Below are 26,492 nucleotides of genomic sequence, written 5' to 3' on the forward strand. Positions count from 1 at the left end.
ATGGCAGCACAACATTTCACATACAAACAATAAAAATAAGGATCATTCTAACTTAAAATGGTATTATACCTACTATAAATGAAAAATATGTAGCTGGTTTCTACACTGCCCTGAATATTGTATTGCTCAGAGTTTCTATTTCTTTCATTTATAGTAGGTATAATACCACTTTAAGTTAGAATGATCCTCATTTTTCAGTTTTATTGTTTGTATGTGCTGCCATACCTTTTTTTTGTTTGGCTCCTAAATAGAGACTGTTCTGTGCATCAATGTAGTGTTGCTTCAGGAGTTCCCCGTTTCCTCTTCCTAAACTGGAGGACGTGGCAGGCTTTAGTTTACCGAGACAGAACAAGATCTCAATTGCACAGGCATACAGGTGGAACAGGAACACAGAATATATAGCAGGCGGATAAATAATTAGACAATAAGGTACACATACACAAAGCAAAGCAGATTAACCAAACCAGCAATGCAGTTGAGGAAATACAGTATACAAGCACAATGGCCCAATTCACACTAGGCAGCCAACACTGTAACATCCCATCCCATTGTCTCCTTTCCACCCCTCCCCTACTGACAGCATCATTGTCCCCCTTCCGACCCTTCTCCCACTGGCATCACTGTTCCCCTACCCACCCCTCCCTAATTGCCAGAATCCTTCTCCCCCTCACATCCTCCCCCCACTGGCAGCCTCATTGCCCCCTTCCTACTACTCACAACTGGAAGCCTCATTGCCCCCTTCCTACTACTCACAACTGGCAGAATCATTGTCCCCCTTCCACCTCCTCCTCCACTAGAAGCAGCATTTCCCCCCTTCCCATACCTGCACACTGGAAGTAGCATTGTTCATCTTCCAACCCTTGCTCCAGCTGAAAGCATCATTGTCCCACTTAAAGGGGTTGGCCACTATATCAGTACTTTACACAACATTGTTGGAGGCTGGGTAAAAAAGAGATTCCAAATATACTTTATTAAAAAAATCTGTCTGGTAATCTTTTTATAGTAAGCCACGCCCCCTGAGCCCCGCTCTGCCGCGCAGCGAGTTCATCCATGGCTGCATGCGACATGGAGAAAGCTCGTCCATGCCTTTATTGTAACTGCACATGTGCTGCTTTTTCTAATCTGCCTAAGAGCAGCGCATGTCCAGTCTGCCCCCCGGCGATCTCTCTGATTGGCTTGTCAATCACAAGATCCTAATGCCGGCTGAAAGGTTCTGATCCCCACAGTCTGTGACTGTGGGGATCAAAACACCTTCTAAAAAGTGTGTATATAATATACCGCCCCCCGTGGGCTCCAGTCCCCATTGTTCCCCCCCCCCCCCCTAATTTCAGGATACCCCCCTTCCGCCGCCCCGATCTGTTTCAGGATGGCCGAGAGGTTAGCAGAGTGTCAGCTATAATATACAGTTCACACTCTGCTTGAAACAGCCAACATCGGTGTTGGCACCGATGGCGGCTGTTTAACCCCTTTCATGCTGCGGTCCATAGGGACCGCTGTATGGAAGGGGTTAAGAGATGGAGGGAGCTCCCTCTCCCATCAGGCTACTGCTGTGCTGTGGCAGCGGCCCAATGCTTGATGGGTTAACAGAGGGCAGCATCCCAATGGTTACCATAGCAACTGGACACCTTCACAGGCATCCGACTTGCCTTGGTATAGCTGATCAGGCTCCTGCCTGATCAGGCTTACTGTGAGTGACAATGCACTGCAGTACACTATACAGTGTACTGTAGTGTATTGTAAACCATCAGACCCACTGGATCTTTAAGAACCAAGTGGGTCTGGGTCAAAAAAAGTTAAGAAAAAAGTGATAAAAAAGTAAAAAAAAAAATTACATCTAATTTCTTCTTATAGCCACACAATGATAATTGATTAAAAATTATCTATAAAAGGTTCTCGTTACTTTCCGCACACGGTGAACGCAATAAAAAAAGAAAAACTATGATGGAATTTAAATTTTTCCCACCTCACTTCCCCAAAAAAGTATTAAAAGTGATCAAAAAAGTCGTATGTACCCCAAAATAGTACCAATCAAACCATCATCTCATCCTGCAAAAAATGAGCCCCTACATAAGACAATCGCCCAAAAAATAAAACATTTATCTTTCAGAAAAATGATACACTAAAACATGACATTTTTTTCAAAACTGCTTTCATTGTCTAAAACTGACTTTAGGTATCGCTGCATTTGTAACGACGACCTGCTCTATAAAAATATCACATGGTCTAGCCCCTCAGGTGAATGGCATAAAACAATAAAATAAAAACTGTGTCAAAACAACCAATTTTTTTGGTCACCTTGACCCATAAAGAGTAATATTGAATGATCCAAAAATCATATGTACCCAAAAATGGTACCAATAAAAACATCGACTCTTCCTGCAAAAAATGGCAGAAAAAAAAAGAAGAAAAAAGTATAGCTTTAAGAAAATGGTGACACAAAAAAACATGATTTGTTTTGTTTGGCCAGGGATGTCATGTGATCACTCCTCTGAAGATGCTTGCTGTGATGCATGCTGGGATTTTAACTTTCACTTTGAAGCTGCTCCGCCCACACAGCCTCTCATCAATGGGAGCATGCTTTGCTGACCACATTAGAAAAAATTATATGTACACAGTATATCTCTCATGATACAAATACCTTGTGGCTTTAGTTATTATCTTGGACCCTTTATTTTTATTTTTTTATGCGTATGGTGGCCAACCCCTTTAACACCTCTCCCCCACTGGCAACAGCATTCTTTGCCTTCCGACCCCTCCCCCAGCAGGGTTCTCCTCCAAACCATACTTCACCACTGGCAGCAACACTATTCCCATTCTGACCTCCCAGACCTCCCCTCCCAACCGAAGCAAAGGTGATGCTAGAGGTGAGGGGAGAGTATTTTAATCTCCTACCTCCTCTGCAGTTCTACCCTCCAGATTGCTGCTGGAATTATTTCTGGGTGAAGGACCTCTAAACTGAGTCATGTGACCATTGCAGGTCCTTCACCCCTACTAGCTACAGAAGCTGCACTGATAAAGTTTCTGTTTTGCCATTACAGGAGGTCCACTGACTGACCAGGTCAGGTCAGGGACAGATAGATAAACCTGTTAATGTATAAGGGGACTCGTTGATAATACAAGATAATTTCATGCATTTAAATAACCATCACACAACTATATTGACAAGATTGATACGTTTTTGCGTGCCTTGAATTCCGTGCTCAGGTAGCATATAGAAGTACGGTATATAATAATACAGCTGTGTCTTCTAATGAATGTCCAATTGTCCAATGTACGTTATATGCTTGACTCATGTTCTGGATTCCTGATACTGTAAATAACTAGCCTCGACTACAAAGATTTTCATGGCTCAGATTCTGATGTTCCTAGTGATTTACAGTACAAAGTCATTTACTGTCTGTCTTCGATAGTCCTCAAAAATTATTTTGCTACACATGTAGTGAGTACATGAGTGTAGTTCAAACACATTTTCCTAATTTGACTGGGAGATCGCATGACTACATCTACACCAATATACTGAGAGAGACCTGAGACTTTATATATGCAGCACACATTCTATGACAGATCTATTTTACAGTGAATGCCCACTCTTAACATTTTAAGTTTTACTTTATTTGAATAGATTCAAAAGTCTATGCTGATAAAAATAATAATAAATCTTTATAGCAGTATGAGCTTTGTTTTGGTTTTTTTTGTTTAGTTTTTTTTGCAGTGCTCCAAATTGCCTGCATAGATACAGAATCAAAATGTAACATGCCGGACCATCTGCAGCCACCACAAGAGGGAGCTTAGGAGCTTGTTGCATACAATGAACTCAATAGAAATCCATACAGTACAGTAAGCTGTAAGCTCCCTACAGTGGTGACTGCAGGTCGCCAAAAGTTTACCTGTTAGAACAAATCTATGTCTATGCTGTATGAATAAAATAAAGCTCTGATTGCTGCAAAGATCAGCACAGAATAGCAGACCTACAAAAGACCCTGATGGTGGTCATTCACTGGAAACAATTCTCTGACTTAAAGGGGTATTTCCATCTCAGACAATGGGGGCATATCGCTAGGATATGCCCCTATTGTCTGATAGGTGCGGGTCTCATAAAGGCAGCCGGTAAAGTCTCGGAGGGTGCACCGCACATGCACAGCTGCTCTCCAGTTTATTTCTACTGGGACTGCCAAAATTAGCCGAGCACCGGCTCGACTATTTCTGTCAGCCTCATAGAAATGAATGGGAGTGGCGGCCATGCAATCCACTTCTATGGGGAGAGTTCTTGGTGGTGGTTGGACCTGGGGAACCCCGGTGTCCTCTAGGCACCACTTTTCCCACTCCATTCTCGATATAGGTGCGGGTCCCAGTGGTGGGATCCTGCACCTATAAGACAATGAAGGACATATCATAGCGATATGCCCCCATTGTCTCAGATGGGAATACTCCTTTAATGCTTAGCACCATAAAGATATTGTAGCATTCAGGAGATGGCCAACCATCTAACATACTGCATCCGTCATTTCAAAATCTGTAATAGGGGAAACTCCCAAACTCTCTGAAAACACATTGGGAAAGAGTTATCAAGTTTCAGTTCCAGTTTTCTGGCATAGAATAGTTGCACATTTTGTAGCAAATCACAGTTTGAGCCAAAATTTTTCTACTCTGTACACTTTTGCTAAAAAGTGGACAGGGAGGAGGTGGACAGTGGGCGTGCACCTCGTAATAATTGTGCTGTATCTCATGCTGGAGCATCACCGGCATACAAAATGACAGTCTCAATATGTGTCTATGTGTGAGGCGGAGGCCATGATTGCAACCACCGTAATACTGTCATGGAGGAGATTTATCATAGACCATGATTTTACTCTGTTCTATGATATCCCCTGCACTGCCAGAGGACGCACCTACATTATGATGAGGCGCAGGCCTAGCCATAAATTCCACGCATCCCCCGGCAGTCCATATGCCTAAAGTAAAATCTACAACAGCTCCGAGCTGATGTATATTTTCAGTTATCTTTTACGCCACAAGATAACTTCGTCCCTATCCTCACCTTGCTATCTTTTCGGAAAAGTGACAAGGGTGATATAGATATGACACTTGCATCAAGACTTTGTTTAAAAAAAGTCGAAAACACGTTGTTTGCAACTTTTTCCCACTGCGGGAGATGATAAATCTCCATTATTTGTTCTTATTCTTCTAGGTTACAAGACTGTAGGTACCATAGGGGCACACCTTGCTGCTGCTATGCGCCCTGGCCCTGGTGTGCCTTATCGCTCTGCCACTAGATGGTGAGAGCCTTTGCAGGACTCCTCTCTCCTTTGTTAGGAGGTAGGGATTTGGCCCATGGTTGTTGGAAAGGGGCATGAAGGGAGAAGTAAACATCTGACCTTTGGGACCACCTCTCTCCCGTGTACATCACTGCGTATAGCTCAGAACAGCCCCCTCTCGTCTGACCAAATCCACATGATGGGTTTCCATTTGTTAACTCTGTGGTGTACAGGCCGCAGTACACATGCTGAGAGATTTACTTTCCCCTCATGTAATTAGCATTAACGTTTTCTGTCTACTTCACAGATACTTACCTAGATTTAGCTTGGGGTGAGGACCTTTGCTGATAATTATCCCACGTTACATGACTGGTCACAGTTTATATTACAGTTAATCTTTTCTACTTGCAGTCATATAGGCTCAGGGCTCAGCAGTGACTCTTACATGAGACTTGCTGTGCCCACTATACTGGGACTTGTAGTAAAGAAGATGATATAATAATATATAGGAATGTCAGGCTTTTCATGGAGGTAAATTTGGTTCTGGTAGAATGAAAGGTAGAATCTGATTTGATAAATCTCCCCATAGCCTTTACATTCCGGTCGAAAAAGACCACCACTGCTTAGCCGAGCGCTAACCAAACATATAAGTTTCTCTGACTATACCAGTGTCTTGCTACCAACTACTCAGTCAAAATTACATTAACGTGTCTTCAGGGGTGGGATTTAAATTTTTAACAAAATGTTTCCTACACAAAAGCGGACAACATCACGTCATGTTTACATATACATACACCATATACACTCACCTAAAGAATTATTAGGAACACCATACTAATACGGTGTTGGACCCCTTTTGCCTTCAGAACTGCTCAGGTAGCCCGTGGCATTTAAACGATGGCCAATTGGCACTAAGGGGCCTAAAGTGTGCCCAGAAAACATCCCCCACACCATTACACCACCACCACCAGCCTGCACAGTGGTAACAAGGCATGATGGATGCATGTTCTTATTCTGTTTACGCCAAATTCGGACTCTACTATTTGAATGTCTCAACAGAAATCGAGACTCATCAGACCAGGCAACATTTTTCCAGTCTTCAACAGTCCAATTTTGGTGAGCTCGTGCAAATTGTAGCCTCTTTTTCCTATTTGTAGTGGAGATGAGTGGTACCCGGTGGGGTCTTCTGCTGTTGTAGCCCATCCGCCTCAAGGTTGTGCGTGTTGTGGCTTCACAAATGCTTTGCTGCATACCTCGGTTGTAACGAGTGGTTATTTCAGTCAACGTTTGCTCTTCTATCAGCTTGAATCATTCGGCCCATTCTCCTCTGACCTCTAGCATCAACAAGGCATTTTCGTCCACAGGACTGCTGCATACTGGATGTTTTTCCCTTTTCACACCATTCTTTGTAAACCCTAGAAATGGTTGTGCGTGAAAATCCCAGTAACTGAGCAGATTGTGAAATACTCAGACCGGCCCGTCTGGCACCAGCAACCATGCCACGCTCAAAATTGCTTAAATCGCCTTTCTTTCCCATTCTGACATCCAGTTTGGAGTTCAGGAGATTTTCTTGACCAGGACCACAACCCTACATGCATTGAAGCAACTGCCATGTGATTGGTTGACTAGATAATCGCATTAATGAGAAATAGAACAGGTGTTCCTAATAATTCTTTAGGTGAGTGTATATGCAACACACATAAATACACCATATACATGGTAGACATATATAAATACACCATATATACACTACACACAAAGGCCTAAGGAGCTAAACTATGGAATGGAAGGGCTCATTTCCAGTTACCGCTGTAATTTTAACAACCGGATCTGGAGAACCTGAGGGAACTGCCTGTCTTACCTCGCAACAAGAGCAAATGTCCACTTTGAAACCATCAGTCATGGTAACAGTCTGTCCAGACAGCTTCTGTTTCATTGGATGGTTTTCTCTCTGTAGTGCACACCTTAATAGCGTTAGTAATGAGCTGGACTTGTGTTACAAAGAAAACTTGTACTGGCCAAGAAGGGAATGATAGGCCCCACTACCAACCTGCCTCTGTTTCTATATAAATCCAGACCCGAAAGTAGGATTAACCGAAAGCCTTTAGGCAAACTCTTTGCTAGGGTTGTCAGATTTCTTGGATTATTTATATCTCATCGAAACTTTCCCTGGAAGAGATATAGAATTCCTGGAGCCTAGTACACATATGAGAAGAACCTTGGGAAAATATAAGGATCCTCCATCACTTTTCCTGTCACTGTCTCACATACCCTGTTTCTTTGTTTGAACCTTTAGGATCAAACACCTTTACCATCAAGCCGTGTGTAATTTGTAGTTTGATAAACCACCTTGTGACTCTTGAGTTTTCACTCTTGCTTGAGTCATCCAAGTGGGGAATCATCTGTATCCTGAATTGTCTGCCCAACAAGTAATGCCTCAGTGATTCCAGGACCCACTTGATGCCAAACATTCATGTTCAACAATACTGTAGTTTTCTTCAAAGGGTGTAAGCTTCCTGCTCAGATATGTGACAGGGTATTCTTCTCTGACAACCTCAAGCAGGCTCGACTGGCCCACAGGGGTAAGTGAGAATCCCCCGGTGGGCCCCTGATCAAGGTGGGCCCCTATTATCACCCCCTGCACAAGTGGCACATAACACAGTAGAATTACTGCACTACATACATATATTCACTGTACAGCACCTCAACCAGCCTATGTTCATATAAAAAACTTGATAGAATTAAAGAAATTCCCCAGTTTATTATTCTAGACACGATCAGAGCTGATATTACTTCTAGGTATACAGGAGAGCTGCCATTGTCCTCTTCTCCCCAAGACCTACCTTCTCAAAGTTGCTGCACGGCACCCCCATATTCAGTCATCTGGTAGCATCTTGCTGCTGTGTGAGCAGGTGATATTTGAATATATCCGTACGGTGGGCCCCCAAAATAAATTTTACTGGTGCGCCATAGGCACCCCAGTCCTCAAGACCCAAAACACATTTTTAGGATTCTCTGTTAACCCTGCTGTCTTAATGGAATCTAGTACCTATTGTACTTTTGGCGAATCACTTTCCCAATCATCGCTAAAAGTGATCATATCATTCAGATATGCAGAAGCATATCTGTGATGGGGTTTAAGGACTATGTCCATCAACCTTTGGATAGTTGCCAGAGCCCCTTGTAAACCAAAAGGAAAACCTTTTGGAATAGACCATCTAGGGAGGCAAATGCAGTTTTTTCTTTGCACTGCATCCTTTTGTTACATCAAGTGTAGAGAAATATGTAGCATGGTCAAATCTTTCCATTAATTCATCAACTCTTGGTAGTAGATACCCATCAAACTTTGGCTCCATTTAATTTTAAGAAATCGTTTCAAAATATGCAACACACCATCCAGTTTTGGAAGCAGGACAAGAAGACTTGACAATTCACTCTTTGATTCCTCAATAGCCATGAGGTCCAACATCTTTTTGACCTCTTCAGGTATGGTATGTCTACAGCCTTCAGGTACCCTGTATAGCTTCGAATGAACTCGTACCTGCAGCACTGACGATTTTATGTTTTGTCACTGAGGTACACCCAGGTAACTCTAAAAACACATATCTTACCTGTTAAGAAGTCTGAAGGTGTCATGGCATCACGAATTAGCAGCAGATCCTTTAATTCCTGTAAGTTACAAGGTACAGCCTCCTTGTTTTTACAGCTCATCCCACTGACATGGGAGTACCGCTGCCATGTACAATGGTTACATAGGTGGTATATGTCACATCAATATGAATGCAAGTATCCAAGGTTTCCAGCAGAACATTGCCTCCACCAGCTTGAATTTGTCTCATAGTTCATCTTGATGCCATCTCTTCCTCAAGTAAGTGATACACATGCACCCTTCCTTCCACATGATGTAAAAAAAAAATGTGATTAATCAGACCAGGCCTCCTTCTTCCATTGCGCCATGGTCCAGTTCTGATGCTAACTTGCCCACTGAAGGCATTTTTGGTAGTGGAAAGGGGTCAGCATAGACACTCTGACCAGCCTGCAGCTACACAGTCCCATACACAGCAAGCTGGAATGCTATGTGTCTTACATTGCATGAGTGTAACGGATAGTGAGGGTGGAACCACTGTGTCTACTAACCAGTTTGACTTTGGGCTATTCTTGAGGGTACTGTCCTGGTAGACCCCTGTTTTTCAACCTTTAACCCCTATACAGGGATCTGGTCTTCTCTTCAGGGGATCTACCAGGCTGCTACCTCTTGGAATAGTCCCGGTGTAGTTGGCCGCTGATCCACAGAGGTGAGCGACACCAGTGCAAAGCACCTAGGGGTCATCTAATACTCATGAAACCGTCTGAGGTCAGGGCAGATAGAGTATGTGCGTATCCATAAAACAAGTAAGAGGTCTGGGCAGGCAGCAGGGGGTCAATATGATAAGCAGTTGTCAGGGCACTCAGCAGAGGATCAGAGACTGTATACATGCAAGTTTGGGTACAAGGGAAGTCAGACAGAGATAAGCACACCTTCACTAGGACTAGACAGGCTAAAATACCTAAAGCTCAGGCCCCTCTCCTAGGGGAAAGTGCCTTAAATTCCCATACTGTAGATGGCCAGCCGTTGGCAGATGGCAGAGATAGCAGCAATTGGATACAGGCCCTTTAAGATGCACGTGCCCTAAGGGAACGATGAAGAGGCACAGCAGACTGTCATTGGCTGCAGCCTCCAGAGTGGAATACTGATCTACTGATGTTGGGACAGCAGCGGGCAAAGAGCGCTGCCATGTACACCGCTAGGTAGTGCACTAGAGAGGAAGCTTAGCAACACAATCTTGCATTATTTCCTTGTCTGCACTGTAAGGGAGTGCACTAGAGAAGAAGCCGAGTAGAACAAATGCTTCTTCTATATACCCAGTTCGGTTGTAAGAAAGTGGTAAGTGCCCGCTGACAGCTATCTCTTCCTCGGGGCTAATGGTGGGCATGTGTAATGTTCAGGTGTGGGAGGGAAACACCACACCGAACATAGGAGGGAAACGGGTGAGGGAATAAGGCCTGGAAACTAGGGAAAGGAGATGGACACCTCCTAGTAAAATCCTAATCAAAGTCCTGACTAACTACCAGTATGAACAGACCCCAGAGGTAGGCGAGTTCATACACAGGAATACCTAATGTCCTAACTCACCCTATAGGACCATGGTACTAATGTCAGGAGTGAGACAACCTGTTCCTCCAAAAGGAAGGATGAGCAGGAGTCTCCCTTAGGCCTTAATACAAATGACAGGTAAATGCAACACACATAATAACCCAAACAAAATACAAAAGGGAAAGCAAACACTTAACTTCAAGTGGCTATGGCCGCACCAGGAACTCAGCCGAGATCCACACACCAGCAATCCACAACTCAAACCGCATAGCATAGTGGAAGAAACAACAATAAATAGAGAAGGTTAAATGACCATAATAGCCACACCTGGGGAAAGAAGGTGTGACAGGCACCAGAAACAACACAGACAGCATATGATCCAAACGGGAAACATGTCAAACCACGTGTTGCCAGTCTCACCGATCTCCTGCCACCTGTCACGGGAACGTCCGTGACAGCATGTCAGCCTTTACTTTCTGATCCCTTGCACTAACCACAGGCTTTTTCTAGCTCAGCATAAAAATGTGGCTTAAAACTTTTCTTGTTGCCAAATCCAAAAACAGTGACCCTGTGCAAACTGAAGCATATGTCTTGGGGGAAAGAATGCATTTCTGTGGCACATGGTCTACTCTCTAATCTCCCCAACAGATTTACTACAGGCTGACATGGTCATTTATCTTCTGTGCGGTTCTGCTCTGCTGCTGGGAACTTTTGTAAACCTCGAAAACTTTTTGTAATAATTTTGCAGAGATTAAAGCTACAAAACAATCAAACCTGGAACAACCATTGTATGGGCTGCGTAGCGGGATGTGAGAAGAATAGGAATTCCTGCTACACAGAAGGCAGATGATGTTCGATGATTACCCAATGGTCACGTAGTACCAACTTATCCAGTTACACATCACTCACTTTGGTTACTGTCCCTAGTGGGAACCACCATGAAATTTCCCCTTCTCAGGCACACATAGATATGTACAGTCATCCACATTGGAGGACTGGGTATCCCGACATGAGGACAGTGCCCAAAGGGCCAGATTCAGAGGGCCCCAGGTTTTCCAGGGCTACAATATTGCTTGCTTATCCTATAGTATAGACCATCAATATCAGATTGGTGGGGGTCCAGTTCCCAACACCTCAGCCAATTAGCAGACTACGGGGACTGTGGGACAGCATGATACTTTTCATAGTGGATCAGTCTGGTGCTGTATTCAATTCAATGGGGCCTAGCTGCAGTGAGCTGGAATACCAGACACGGTCACTACCAGTAGTATGTCACTGTGACCGGTAAAAAATGAGCACCGCCGCCTTGATCCATGTGGTTGCTGTGAGTAAACCCTGACCAATTTGATAATGATGTCCTATCCTAAGACACAGGAGGCAGATACCACAGGATCCACCATTTACAAAGGTGATGGCCACAGCTCTCCCTCTCCCCTTGCCTCTACAATTACCTCTTCACAGGTCACAGAGGATGCCTACAGCACTCTTCCAAAGACGTCAATTAATCATCATGGACAGCACGGTGGCTCAGTGGTTAGTACTGGTGCCTTATGCAGCGCTGGGGTCCTAGATTTGAATCCGACCAAGGACATCCGCATGGAGTTAGTATGTTCTCCGCGTGTTTGCGTTGGTTTTCTCTGGTTTCCTCGCACACTCTAAAGACATACTGATAGGGAGCTTAGATTGTGAGCCCCATTGGGGACAGCGTGATGCTAATGTCTGTAAAGCGCTGCTGAATATAGTAGCGCTATATAAGTGCATAAAATAAATAAGTAAACCTTAAAATTTCAGTGGTCCATGCGGCTGCTGTAGGCATATCTTTAAATGTTTTAACAGAGCAGAGCATCAGCTCAGACAAAATGTCTGCCCCCATAATCATATACAGAAAATAAAATACAAATGTAAAACAAACAAAAAACAATAGTAAAATAGTAGTAGAATTAGTAAAGTTGTAGTAAATCATAGTAAAAATATAGGTAACTGTGACTTTTAAAGTAGTTATTCCTGAAAACCATTGGATAGGTGATAAGTGATAAATATATCATCTTTGGTTACCCAAGTTGGGCCCCCACGATAACTATAATGTGGGTTCCCAAGTTCCTCTTGTTCAATTTGAGCTAAAATGCAACCTGGACATGCACTCTATTGCTCCATTCAATGCCCATGGGGCTCACAAAAATAGCTAATGCATATAAATTGGTGGGGGTCCCAACGGTTATATATTTATCACCTCTCCTTTGACCTCTTGAAATTTGCACAGTATATAAAATATTTAAAGGGGTCAGTCCATCAAAAAATTATTCTACATTGTTCGAACCAGCACCTAGATCTGAATACTTTTGTAATTGCATGTAATTAAACATTTAGAATAACCACTGAGTTATTTAATAAAATGTATCTGTATAGCGCCACCTGCCTGCATGTTTTTTCTCTCCCTGTTCACCTCAGTAACACTGCTGAGGTGGTCGCACATGCTCAGATCCATCCTTTATCCGCCACCAGCCTTTTCTCACTGTTAGAGGATGTGATCGTTATAAGGAGAGAGCTGCAGCAGAAAGGACACATCACCTAAGAAAGAAAAGGCCCCTAAGAAAAGACACCTCCTGGGCTGCAGCAGAAAGGACACGCCCCCTGAGCTGCCATATTGAAATAAATCTAGCAGAGCAATTAGAGCAATGCATGGGGAGATCTCTGGATCCATGCGAGGTACAGGGCTGGTTCTAGCTTTGTAAGAAAGAGGTTGCTATGTACTATATGATACATCAGTTATGGGATAAACCCGTTCATTTACTGGTGCAGAATGTTCTAACTTTCATTTTTGTTTTTTTGTAGTCAAAAGCTCTGACTGTAACCAATGAAGATACTGTGACTGATGTCATTAAAATGGCCTTGCAGCAATTTGGAGTGGAGGTAAGAGCCCAGCTGGTGTCATTAACTACTTTACATGTATGCCTATGGATTAGCAACCTCTGGCACTCCAGCTGTTCTGAAACTCCAACTCCCAGAATCCTCCTTTCACTTCTATGGGAGTTACAAGAATAGCATAGTAAGTGTGCATGCTGGGAGTTCTAGTAGGGAAGGGATGCAAATTAGCTCTTAAAGGGAACCTGTCACCTGGAAAAGACAATTTACACTAATCACAGTACCTTAAAGTATCTCTCATAGTGTGCCCAAAGATGTATTCATTTCTTCTTTTTGCGTTGTGCTGTCTCATAAAATCGACTTAAAAAACTGTGTTTGCCACCTTTTTGAAGTCGTGCTGAAGTCACGGGGGCAGCGGCCTCCTTGACTCAACCGTCGGATAAGCCGCTCCTCCGCATATTGATGGACATTTTTCCCTGTAGCCGTGACCGCGCTCTTCTCACGCATGCAACGTGCGCGTCCTGCCGCAGCATGATCCCGGCTACGGCTCCCTCCCTGGCATCTGCATGTTCACTGCGCCTGCGCCGTTTTATACAGCGCGCTCATTGATTCTCCCCTGCGGCGTGAGCGCGATCACTGTCTGCTTGCACTGCAGCGCAGGCGCAGTGAACATGCAGATGCCAGGGAGGGAGCCGTAGCCGGGATCGCGCTGCGGCAGGATGCGCATGCGCGAGAAGAGCGCGGTCACGGCTACAGGGAAAAATGTCCATCAATATGCGGAGGAGCGGGATAGGGGCGGGATTTTCCGACGGTTGAGTCAAGGAGGCCGCTGCCCCCGTGACTTCAGCACGACTTCAAAAAGGTGCCAAACACAGTTTTTTAAGTCGATTTTATGAGACCGCACAACGCAGAAAGAAGAAATGAATACATCTTTGGGCACACTATGAGAGATACTTTAAGGTACTGTGATTAGTGTAAATTGTCTTTTCCAGGTGACAGGTTCCCTTTAACAAGCTCTGCCTCTAATTCCACCAGATGTAAGGCAGCTATCCTATAAGTCAATGTTCAGCTCTTAAAATAAGTTTTGAGACATGACTTGGATATTAACAAAGCCAGCACCTCATCTGCAGACAGCTGTTTCGGGGTAATTGCCCCTCCTCAGTGCAGAGCAGAGAGTACTGGCTTAACTGGGTAGGAGGCCTGTGTCCGGGTCAGGGGGGAACTAACTCTCTTTAGGGAGAGAGCACCTTAATCAGCGTGAGGAGACTTATAGGCCATACATGCTCCTCTGGAATTATGGGAGGGAAGGGATGCAGATGAGGTGCTGGCTTATTTAATATCCAAGTCATGTCTCAAGGCTTATTTTAAGAGCTGAACATTGACTTCTAGGATAGCTGCCTTACATCTGGTGGCATTAGAGGCAAAGCTTGTTAAGAGCTCATTTGCATCCCTTCCCTCCCAGAATTTCAGAGGAGCCTGTATGGCCTATAAGTCTCCTCACACTGATTAGGGAGTTCTAGTTTTACAGCAGCTGGAGTGCCGAAGGTTGCTGATCCGTGGACTAGGATTAGAAACCCCCACGACCAAGAGCTTTTATACAAGTCTTCTAATACAGTTTTCTTAGTGACCTAAGAGAAAATGAAGTTGTAGGAGGAGTGATGAGGCAGGCTGATATCGGAGCAGGACCATCGCCATTTGGTTTATGCAGACCGTGTCTATATCTTAGAGGTATCCACACATAAGTCACAGGGTTAGGCCAGTATCAGAGGAGCATAATATGAATGTGGAAGCCTTTAAAGGGCATCTGTCAGCAGTTTTGTACCTATGACACCGGTTGACCTGTTACATGTGCGCTTGGCAGCTAAAGGCATCTGTGTTGGTCCCATGTTCATATGTGCCCGCACTGCTGAGAAAAATTATGTTTTATTATATGCAAATGAGCCTTTAGGAGCAATGGGGGCGTTGCTGTTACACCTAGAGGCTCTGCTCTCTCTGCACCTGCTGCATCCTCTGCACCTTGACAGGGCCGGGCAGTATAAACATAATCAGTGCTTGGCAATGCCAAAGTGCAGAGGATGCAGCAGTTGCATAGAGAGCAGAGCCTCTAGGTGTAACAGCAACGCCCCCATTGCTCCTAAAGGCTCATTTGCATATATTATAACATCATTTTTCTCAGCAATGTGGACACATATGAACATGGGACCAACACAGATCCCTTCAGCTGCCAAGTACACATGTAACAGCTCAGCCAGTGTCATAGGTACAAATGCCCCTTAAACGTTTTAGACATCCTATTAGATTATTGTATGGGTCGTGATTTCTTTGGAGACCACATCCCATTAGATCTTCAGTGCTTTCTTTAGCCTGGACCTCAGATTCCTCCCTGGGTTTCATGACAGTAAGCACGTAGGATTAATATTTCCTGTGCTGTCAGTCATCTTCTCTTCCACTCGAATCAGATTGGTTTCCTGGCTCCTGGCAGCTTCTTGTACATCTCATAATTACCGACCAGCATTTTACATAATATTATCCGTCCAGCATGATGTAATGTGGAGCGGGGATCACTCCGTAAAACCGTGTTACAGATGACAAATTCCATCTCCCGAGTTTGTTTTCATAACCCTGACAGGATTACGACCTCTCTGTCAGCCGCCCTGATGGCTTCTTGGCCATCCACGTGTCGTAAGACGGCCTTAGGACAATGAACATTACTTAACTCATCCTCCTATGTTGTGTTCTCTCTCTCCAGGGCTCAGAAACAGATTACCAGTTGTGGGTCACCTCGGGCAAAGATGATGCACCTTATCCTCTTATTGGTATGCCGAAGGAATGTCAGCTACTGTTTTAGCTTAAGATCTTAAATGCAGACAATCAGAAAGTCAACAGTGATATGACAGGAATGCCTTAATAGCAGCTCTGATTATGGGGTGCCCGGATCTGCCATTGTTAGAGTCCATTGATTTATCGGTTCAGATCCTTTGAGTCATGAATGTCATGCCGCCAAGGTGTCTCAAGTCATCGACCAACTATTCTGAGACTGTAAATTTTCACAAAGGTGGAAAAAAAAAAGCCATTGATTTTCCACGACGGCGGTGGTTGGGCAAATTTATCAAAGTGGACAACCTCCGAGCTGATGGGGCAATCACAAAGCCAACATTTCATCATGAGGGATATGTCATGGTTGACATGTCAAACTTGAGGGTAGCTTTCCTTGAAAATCTCCTCAAGTGTTTCTTGAGATTCCGTAGCCTAAATTCCTATAATTCTGCAATATCAGAAATAATGCTGAAATAACAGAAGATTTCTACTGCTTAACCTTCTTATGATGGTCTCCTTGTGTTGATCAAGGTCTTCTCAGCCGGTGGTGCATGTCTCTAGGACTGTGATGGCTAATCTCTGGCACTCCAGTTGTGGTAAAACTACGACTCCCAAGATACACACATGATTGGCTGTTCACAGAACTCCGTGGAGCATGCTGGGAGTTGTAGTTTCACCAGTGTCAGAGGTTAGCCATCACTGACCTAGGACCTTCCTCACGCTGTGTTTTTAATGTGCTGCATAGGGCATACTTATCAATGTTTTAGGTGGTAAAAATAATTTAAGCCCCTCCCCCATGAAGAACTTACCCCACCTGGGACCGCCCACTTATGGGAGGAGTTTACATTAACCCCACCCATTTTCTTGGCCCGCCACAGCCCGAATTTACCTGAACTGTCTCTGAAAATCAGGGACAGTCCCAGCAAATTCAGGAAAGTTGGCAACTATGCATAACCTGAATGTATGACCCTGAATGTGGTGGTACTCTGATGTAATGTATTTAAGGTTACTCAGGTTAGGAAAATTGATCTAGATGGCTATCAGACCATGGTGTTTGTACATACATCTAATCCACTTGGACTTATGTAGATCTCTATGGATGTTTCCACAGCCTAAGGGCTCATACACACGACTGTATGTATTTTGTGGACCGCAAAAAATACAGATGACGTCCGTGTGCATCCGGAATGGAACAGCTGGCCCCTAATGGAACAGTCCTATCCTTGTCCGTAATGCGGGAAAAAATAGGACATGTTCTATTTGTTTGCGGAACGGACATACGGAAACGGAAAGCAAACAGAGTCATTTCCTTTTTTTGCAGCCCCATTGAAGTCCTGCATATGGGCCGCCCCCAAAAAAAGGAACGGACATGGGAACAAAATACGTTCGTGTGCATGAGCCCTTAGGCTCTGTTCACATCTGTGTAGGAGGCACCGGCCAGAAGGCTATATTTCTCATCAAAATGACGACACTGAACAGAACCTTATATATCAGACATGTCTGGTTTAGTAACTACTTGCATCCCCCATGTAATAACAATTCTGGAGAATCTGTTCTTATTCCTGCAGGAAGTTATGAATGAATTGCTAGCAGTTTGCGATGAAGGTCCAGATGGATGTTACCAGTTGGGTGTGTGTCCCTGTACAGTGTGACACTGTGACACAACGTGCGGGAACACCCCCCCCCCCCCCCCCAAACTGGTGACACCCATGTGGACCTGCTGGCACACTTCTAGGAGGAATAGCAGAGAAATAGCACAACACAGAGGTATATGAAAAGATGCTCCAGAATTGTCATTACATGGGGAAGGCAAGTAGCTGCTAAAAGAGACATGTCAGGAAAGGTGAGAGGTCCCCTTTTACCACGGTGCAAACAGTTCAGCTGCATCCCCCTCCCTCCCCACCTATATATCCTAGGATGTCATGTAATGCAGTCAAGTGGCCCAACACAAAGAGTGTACTGTATTTTGGGGATAATCATGGATAGAAATAAAGGCAATGGGGATGCCTTACATATATTCCAGGTGTGGGGGAGGGCTTGTACCCCTGCCTTTTTGGGGCATATGAGGGGTCCACCTATGACTTTCTTATAGATTACCTCTATATAAACACCACCCCTGTAGGTCTCCAGGATCAGTGGTTAGGGACATCAGTAAGCTAGAATTCACCGTGCTCTACAGATAAGAGAAAGTATGACTGCAGGATCAGACTACACAGGGTTTGTTTGTCGTCTGTTGCCACGGCAACAGAAAGGACATTGGAGCTGTAGACACAAAAACACTAATGGATTTTTATTTTTTTTATCAAGACCATTTTCGAGTCTGCTTAGTAGAGGACAGACAAGAGAAAGTATGGCTGCAGGGTTTGTAGTCTGTTACTATGGCAACATATATGGTAGGTCTCCATAGGAGCTGTAGACAAGATTAGGCCGGGTTAGTTTTCCATTCTTCTAATCTGTCAGAAGAGCAGAAAAAAAAAAAAAAAAAGAATCCTGTACTTTAGGCATCCGTTATGCACATTTTGCATCCGTTTTAGGGTACTTTCACACTTGCGTTTTTCTTTTCCGGCATAGAGTTCCGTCACAGGGGCTCTATACCGGAAAAGAACTGATCAGTTTTATCCCCATGCATTCTGAATGGAGAGTAATCCGTTCAGGATGCATCAGGATGTCTTCAGTTCAGTCGTTTTGACTGATCAGGCAAAAGAGAAAACCGCAGCATGCTACGGTTTTATCTCCGGCGAAAAAAACTGAAGACTTGCCTGAATGCCGGATCAGGCATTTTTTCCCCATAGGGATGTATTAGTGCCGGATCCGGCGTTCAGAATGCCGGATCCGGCGTTCCGTTATGCGCATGCGCAGACTGAAAAAAAGGTGGAAAAAATAAATGCCGGATCCGTTTTGCCGGATGACACCGGAACGACGGATCCGGCATTTCAATGCATTTTTTCGACTGATCAGGCATTTTTAAGACTGATCAGGATCCTGATCAGTCTTACTAATGCCATCAGTTAGCATACATTTTGCCTGATCCGGCAGGCAGTTCCGGCGACGGAACTGCTTGCCGGATCTCTCTGCCGCAAGTGTGAAAGTAGCCTTAGCCATTTCCATCTGCAAGTCTTTTTTTTTTTTTTCTAAAATAACGGATTTCAGACAGAAATGGCTAAAACTGATGCAAAATGTGCATAACAGGTGCCTAAAATACAGGATTTTTTTTATTTATTTATTTTTTGCTCTTCTGACAGATCAGGAAACGGTGATGTGAACCCGGCCTTACAAAGCTGCTTCATTTTGTATTCCAGATACATTGGGGTCAATAGAAAAATAAACGGCCCTTCACCAAATGCTTGAAGTGTCCTTCTAAACACGTGGAAAATAAAACTCCCATTAGATAACACAAGGGAAACAAATCGGGATTACGCCTGAGCAGATGTGTGAGCTATTCCAAGCACAGCGAGAAAAAAAACTGATTACACTAGAAATATACAGTCACACAAATCACCTTGTCACGTACTACAGAAAAGACACAAATGCTGATAAATCCCTGAATTACCGTTTATATTGGGAATAATACAAGGCATATTTATTAGCGTCAGTCTAGTTTTTTACGTTTTGACATGTACAATTGCGTTTGCATGTCTGCAGTAAGTACTTGTATTCCCCATAGAATAACATTTCTCAAGCATCCTTTCTTAGAAATCTGCACTGTATTGTTACTCTGTTGTTCCTCCTGGAAATGAATGAATACATTGATGACTGGGTTTTAGTGTTCCGTTTGGCTTGTTCCTAAACACTCGGCCCTGTCCATGTTATATAGCAGGCATGGCCAACCTGCGGGTCTCTAGCTGTTGAAAAAATTACAACTCCCACCATGCCCTGCTGTAGGGAGTTGTAGTTTTGCCACAGCTGGAGAGCCTCAGGTTGGCCATCCCTGTTATATAGAGACACGTCCTATTGACAAGAGGAATCGTAAAACCCAGTCAATTTATGTATCAATATCAAGGAGGAATAATTGAGGAATGGCACCGTGCTGAGTTTTGTTATTTCAGGGGGTTACACAAATTTTGTAAAACAGGCACGTCAGGAGAGCTGACAGATCCTTTTTAAAGTCAACCCCCACAATTGTTGTCATAGGTTTAGAGAGCTCTGAATGACAACCATACTGCAAAATTCTGTCAGGACTCCTTGCACACATCTGGCGCACCCAAAAAAAAAAAAAAAGTGCCTCAAAAAATGTCTGATCAGCTATTTTTGTAACTTTTTTTTTTAGCTATTTTTTAACTGTTTTGGCCATATAGTGAGGTTTACCACCTGGGATTTCTTAACAGAATTTTTTTGCATGCCTAGAGTAAAATATGTACCCCCCTGTGATGTCCTCTTGGTAAAAATAAAAAAATGGCATGCACTAATGCCAAAGAAAACACACACACTGCACGTTTTTTTAGTTTTTTTTTTTGAAGTGGCTAAAAAAAATGTAAAAAAAAACAAAAAAACATTGGAGGTCTATGGGAAAAAAACTGCCACACGATGACGGAAAATGCCAGACCCCGATGCTTAGATTTGAAAAAAAAAAGTAATCACTGAGCCAAAAAACTCACTTCAGGGGTGGAAAAACACCAGTCCTACAAAATGCCTGTTTTCCCTGCATTTAATATTTCCCATGGACTTTCATGTAACATCTGCAACTGGTATTTTTCCTAAAAACACTTCAAAATATACCAGTAAAGGCAGACCACAAAACACTTAAAAAACAAACAAACGTGTGTCTTAGGCCTCCTGCACACAGCCGTATGGCTTTTTCAGTGTTTTGCAGGTCCGTTTTTCACCGATCCATTGGTCGGTTTTTGGTTTCCGTTGTATTTCCGTTCCGTTCTTCCGTATGGCATATACATTATACAGTAATTACATAGAAAAAATTGGGCTGGGCATAAAATTTTCAATAGATGGTTCCGCAAAAACGGAACCGATACAGAACACATACGGATGCATTTCCATATGTGTTCCGTTTTTTTGGCGGACCCATTAACTTGAATGGAGCCATGGAACGTGATTTGCGGTCAATAATAGGACATGTTCTATCTTTTAACGGAACGGAAATACGGAAACAGAATGCATACGGAGTACATTCCGTTTTTTTTGTGGAACCATTGAAATAAATTGTTCCGTATACGGAACGGAAGAAACGGCCAGTAAACGGAAAAAAAAAAAAATGGTTGTGTGCAGGAGGCCTTAGGCTGGATTCACACATCGGATTTTAGTGGCATTTTAGAATTTTTTGAACCTGCTGTTTTTGGTATGGTTTTTGCTGGAAAAAAAAGTCAGCTCCAGATGTTCGCTGAAAGCCTATGGGAAATATGAAGTGCAAGACAAACTGTTACTAGAATTTTTCAATTTGGTGACTCTTGTGTTTCTGCTATTTTTTAAGGGGGGTTTTAAAGGTTTTTATTTTCCATCACCCTCTCAATAGGGGGAAAAAATGCATAGAAAAAAAAAACTAAACCCACACATTTGCTTTAAAAAAAAAAAATGCCACAAAAAAATAATAATTTTAAACCGAAAGTGGTTTCTGGGACATTTTTAGCAGTAAAAAAAAACTTTAGCGGAAATTGATGTGGACCTGATATAATCTAGACTTTCTGGTCATTTGTAGCACGGCACTGCTATATCGTGAGGAGTGGATTATCCGCCTAGCGGGTCCCGTTGATGCCAGATTAAAGAAATTTTCGACTTCTGTAATAAAGTTAAATTTCTTTTTTTTTTTCTCCCCTCTCAGGACATGAATTTCCATTTGGGATTAAAATGAGCCATATCCGTGACGCTTTGCCACAAATGCAGGGGGCAAATAACGCCATCAATCTGGAGGGGGCTTTCCTCATGGAGCAGCTGCCCCGGGAGATGCAGTGTCAGTTCATACTGAAGCCCAGCCGCCTGGCCGTATGTCAGCAGCTAGCCGGTGAGTGCTCCACCTTACAGAGGGATCATTCAGCCTGACTGGCCTGTTATTACTGCCAGCTGACATAATGAGAGGGTAGAAACGCACATTCCACTCGCCTGAGGTATTTTCCTAGAATTACACCATGTTTACACATATTGAGCGAAGCAACATTTTCCGGAAACCGTCCTCTTGGGCGGTTTTCAACAGAGTTTAAAAAAAAATAATAATAATTACATTTTTGTTGCAATACATATGTTTTGAGCACTGACATAGCAGAAGGGAGTTTGTCATTTGCAACTTAATGTTAGATTCACACATGTGTATTACAGACACCTGTCTAGCCCGGCCTTGGGTTTACTGGCCCTAACTCACATCATCATAGAGGCCAGGTCAGGCCAGGACACACGTCTGCAATAGGCACATGTGGAACTGGCCTAATGGGGAAGTTACACCCTGGCTTTTACCTAGGGCTGCAGGTAAAATCGGCTTAAACTAATGGGGTCATTTATCAAACTGGAGTAAAGTAGAACTGACTTAGTCGCCCATAGCAACCAATCAGATTCCACCTTTCATTTTTGAGAGCTCCTTTGGAAAATGAGAGGTGGAATCTGATTGGTTGCTTGGGGCAACTAAGCCAGTTCTACTTTACACCAGTTTGATAAATGACCCCATAAGTTGCTTTCTTCTACAGTCAGCACCACACCTATTCACAGGTTGTGTCTGGTACTGCAGCTCAGCACCACTGAAGTGAATGGGGGTGAGCTGTAATACCATGCACCATCTGAGGACAGGAGTGGGGCTGTTTCTGGAAGAAAGCAGCCATGTCTTCTTAATCCTGTACAAACCTTTTAGCCGTCATCATGCAGAAATGATGCAGTTGTATAGAGTCAGAGGGTGTCCCATGTGGACAATTCCTTCCCGTTTCTCAGGTTAGGGTATATGGACATGAAAAAGTGGGTCTCGACTCCGCTGTTACAGATACCAACGGGATTGGCTCTTTTGAAATAAGAGTAGGTTAACGTTGGTGGGGTACACCGATGGCCGGTGTGGGTGTGTGTGTGTGTATGGGGGGTCCCAAATGGCTAACCCTAACAACTCCACGGTGCACTAGCAGTTCCAGGATGGAGAGACCACCATCTTAAACTGTTTTTGGGGGGATTAACTATGGTTTTTAACTAATAAGCCCATGTAGTTGCTGACCTCATGTACTGTACATCTTTCCCCATGTTTTTTTCTGTAATTCGGACTCTCCTGACCCATTTTCCCCATGTACCAGGAATTCCCAACCTGCGGCACTCCAGCTGTTGCAAAACTACAACTCCAAGCAGGCCTAGACAGCCTAGTTATTGGTCTACAGCAGGGCATTGTGGGAGTTGTAGTTTTACAACAGCTGGTGGGCCACAGGTTGGGCATCCCTGATGGAAACGAATCCCTCTGGTTTGTTTCCATCCTGTATGTAGCACTCCCTGTTCCTGTATCCAACCAAACCCATGATGCACTTCTGCTTCCCCTGCCACAGCCCCAGCACTGCCCCTAACAACACCCAGCTAGCGTATAGCTCCTCCCACCCAGCTACTTACATAGACACTCCCCTATCACTGCCCCGCCCTTGGACATAACATCATAGGAAATAAGAAACTGCTGCATGGACATGGTCATGTGACCACAGCCCAAAATGGGAGATAGAAGCAATAAAAGTATAGGAAATATATTACAAAATTACAGCTACCTCTATAAAGGATTATTTTAAAGGACTAAGAATTTTCTTCTTAACTTGCAAAAATAAATATGGCGGCACATTGTATACAGCTGATGGTCAGTGCACTGTCTGTACCCGCAGCCAGTGTTGTAGTGTGTGGACGGGATAGTTAAAGAGCCAGCATCCAGCGTGGCCTCCAGCAGCAGGTAAGCAGCTTTCATGGGGCTGCTAATAATAGCTGAGATTGATGTGTAAAGCCCATGGTCACCCACAGGTCATCCTAGAACCCAGACACAAAACTTTTTTCCAGGCACTTCTCAGCCAAACATAGAAGAAATGAGAAGCCGAATAGCGTATAACGGACAGGGGGTTCAGTAACTCCACAAACAGCGACGTAACGCGGCCCAGTGCAGAGTGTGTAAGGGTACGAGCACACGCTCAGGTTTTGGAAGCCAAAACCAGGAGGGAGTTTAAAAAGTCATATTTGTCCTTTATACTTTCTCTCCTTTTGCGATCCACTCCTGATTTTGGCTTCCAAAACTGCAACCTAAAACCTCTGCATGTGTGGCAGCACCCTAAAGCCTCATTCACACGTCAGTGTTCGGGCTCATTCGCACGGCCGTTGTTCAGCCATTCCGTGCATTTGGGGGCCACAAGCACTCCGTAGTCCTTTCGTGGGGTTCCGTGCCTCCATTCCACACCGACCTTCTGGATTGTGGACCCATTCAAGTGAATGGGTTCCGCAGCTGTGTGCACCCCGCATCACAGACGGTGCCCGCATATTGCGGGCGGCAATATGGGCACGGCCGAACAAACGCTATGTGCATGAGCCCTTCCACGGACAGCACACGTCCCCATTCATTTTAACGTGTGTATTCACATATCCGTGTTTTAGCACGGATGCATGCTCTATTTTGTCTGTGTTCACTGATCCATCACGCCCATTTTAGTCTATGGGTCCGTGAAAACCACGGATGCAACATAAATGCCATCCTTGTTTCACAGATCATTAGGAAGAGATGCCTTGAAAAAAAAAATTTAAGCTGCTCAGTGACATTGAAACATGGATGACACATAAACCCATCACGGACCTCTTCACGGAGGCATCACCTTCTCATTTAGGCACAGACACGGACGTGTGAATGAGGCTTAAAAGCATCATTTCGGGCCCCTGCACATATCAGGTAAGGGCTCATGCACACAAACGTATTTTTGGTCGGCTTTCAATCTGCATTTTTTGTGGGTCGGATGCAGACCCATTCACTTCAGTAGGGCCACAAAACATGCGGACAGCACACTCACATCTGTATGTCCATTCTGCAGCCCAGCCGTTTTTCAGACATGGATAGGACAGTTCTATAGAATCCAGGACGTTCCGTTCTTAAAATGCGGAACATACACAGCCAGTATCCGTGGGCTATGTGACCGATGTACGGTGATGTCACATGGCCTAGGAAGAGACCGCAGTGCTCATGGAGCAGCCAACAGCTGATCGGCGGGGGTCCCGGGTGTCGGACCCCTATAGATCTGACATTGATCACCTATCCTATTTATCATGAGGTGCGCGCCTCTTAGTAAATTTGACGTATCTTCTGCTTTCCGACATCTACTTCAGCCAGAAGCTGATTTCTTGTGTAAGGGCTCATGCACACGACCGTATGTATTTCGAGGTCCGCAAAAAACGGATCCCCAAAAAATACGGATGATGTCCGTGTGCATTCAGTATTTTGGGGAACGGAACAGCTCGCCCCTAATAGAACCGTCCTATCCTTGTCCGTTATGCAGACAATAATAGGACATGTTCTATTTTATTGCGTAAAGGAAATACGGACATACAGAAACTGAATGCACATGGAGTAACTTCTATTTTTTTTGCGGACCCATTGAAATGAATGGTTACGCAAAGGGTCCGCAAAAAAATATAAATAAAAACTGAACGGACACGGAAGTAAAATACGTTTGTGTGAATTAGCCTCAAAGTTTTCTGGAGCACATGTTGGTAAATGCGCCTCCTCCGGTCCACACCCTGCCCACTTTTTGGAAAAGGAATAGCGCGTCATTTACGACAACATACGCGTCTTTTCTACGCCAAAAAAGCTAGTAGACCTTTAGGACATGACCCCCAATGTATTGCGGATTTTGCGAACCCCGATTTCTCCATAGGTTTCAACTGTAAATCATAATCCATAATGAAATAAGCAAAAAAAGAAGTTCTCCTAAATCCGCATGAACCTAAAGACACACATGCGGATTTCAATGCAGATTTTTCCGCCACATGTGAAGGCGTCCTAATGGACTGCCAGGAAATCACCTACTAGTCTGGCATGCGTCCATTGCCAGACCTTGAGGATCACGCATTTTGCGCTCCTTCAGGGTTACTGAAGGGTTACGTCCAGAAATATTTTTATAAGTCAAAGTTTTCAGCTCAGTCTTTCCGCCCAGTCCCAGGAGGGAACGAGCAGATCCCGGCCCGAAATATATAGAATAATAAAAGTATAAAGAGACAGGCGGCCATTGTTATAAGTCATATCGGAACGGTCACACCCAGGACCCTAATACTTTATCAGTTACATATGGCTTCGGCACCGACATCGAAAACGGGAATGTGCAACCTGAGAAGGTTCTGTGAGTGGAAGTAAGCTGCTTGAAAGCCCTTGGCTGTGAGAGGGGGTTAACGAAATCGGGTAGTATTTTCCTCCCCGCGTAAGGCCTGGCTGTAACAATACACTGGGCCGTTCGGGGCCAGCATTTCTTTGGTGGGGCTGTTTTGCTAGATCCAGGAGAGCGATGATT

At 44.1% G+C, this 26,492-nt stretch overlaps 1 protein-coding gene across 1 annotated transcript in view; it reads left to right on the forward strand.

Moving 5' to 3' along the window:
- Positions 1-26,492, forward strand: part of ARHGAP20 (Rho GTPase activating protein 20) — a 121,535-nt gene that overhangs the window by 77,382 nt on the left and 17,661 nt on the right. Inside the window, exons 7-9 of the mRNA XM_044287347.1 lie at positions 13,222-13,299; positions 16,001-16,067; positions 21,839-22,018. Of these exons, the coding sequence (XP_044143282.1) occupies positions 13,222-13,299; positions 16,001-16,067; positions 21,839-22,018 (325 nt within the window). The remainder of the gene's footprint in view (positions 1-13,221; positions 13,300-16,000; positions 16,068-21,838; positions 22,019-26,492) is intronic.

The sequence above is a fragment of the Bufo gargarizans genome, chromosome 3, assembly GCF_014858855.1.
Source record: "Bufo gargarizans isolate SCDJY-AF-19 chromosome 3, ASM1485885v1, whole genome shotgun sequence".
NCBI lineage: Eukaryota > Metazoa > Chordata > Amphibia > Anura > Bufonidae > Bufo > Bufo gargarizans.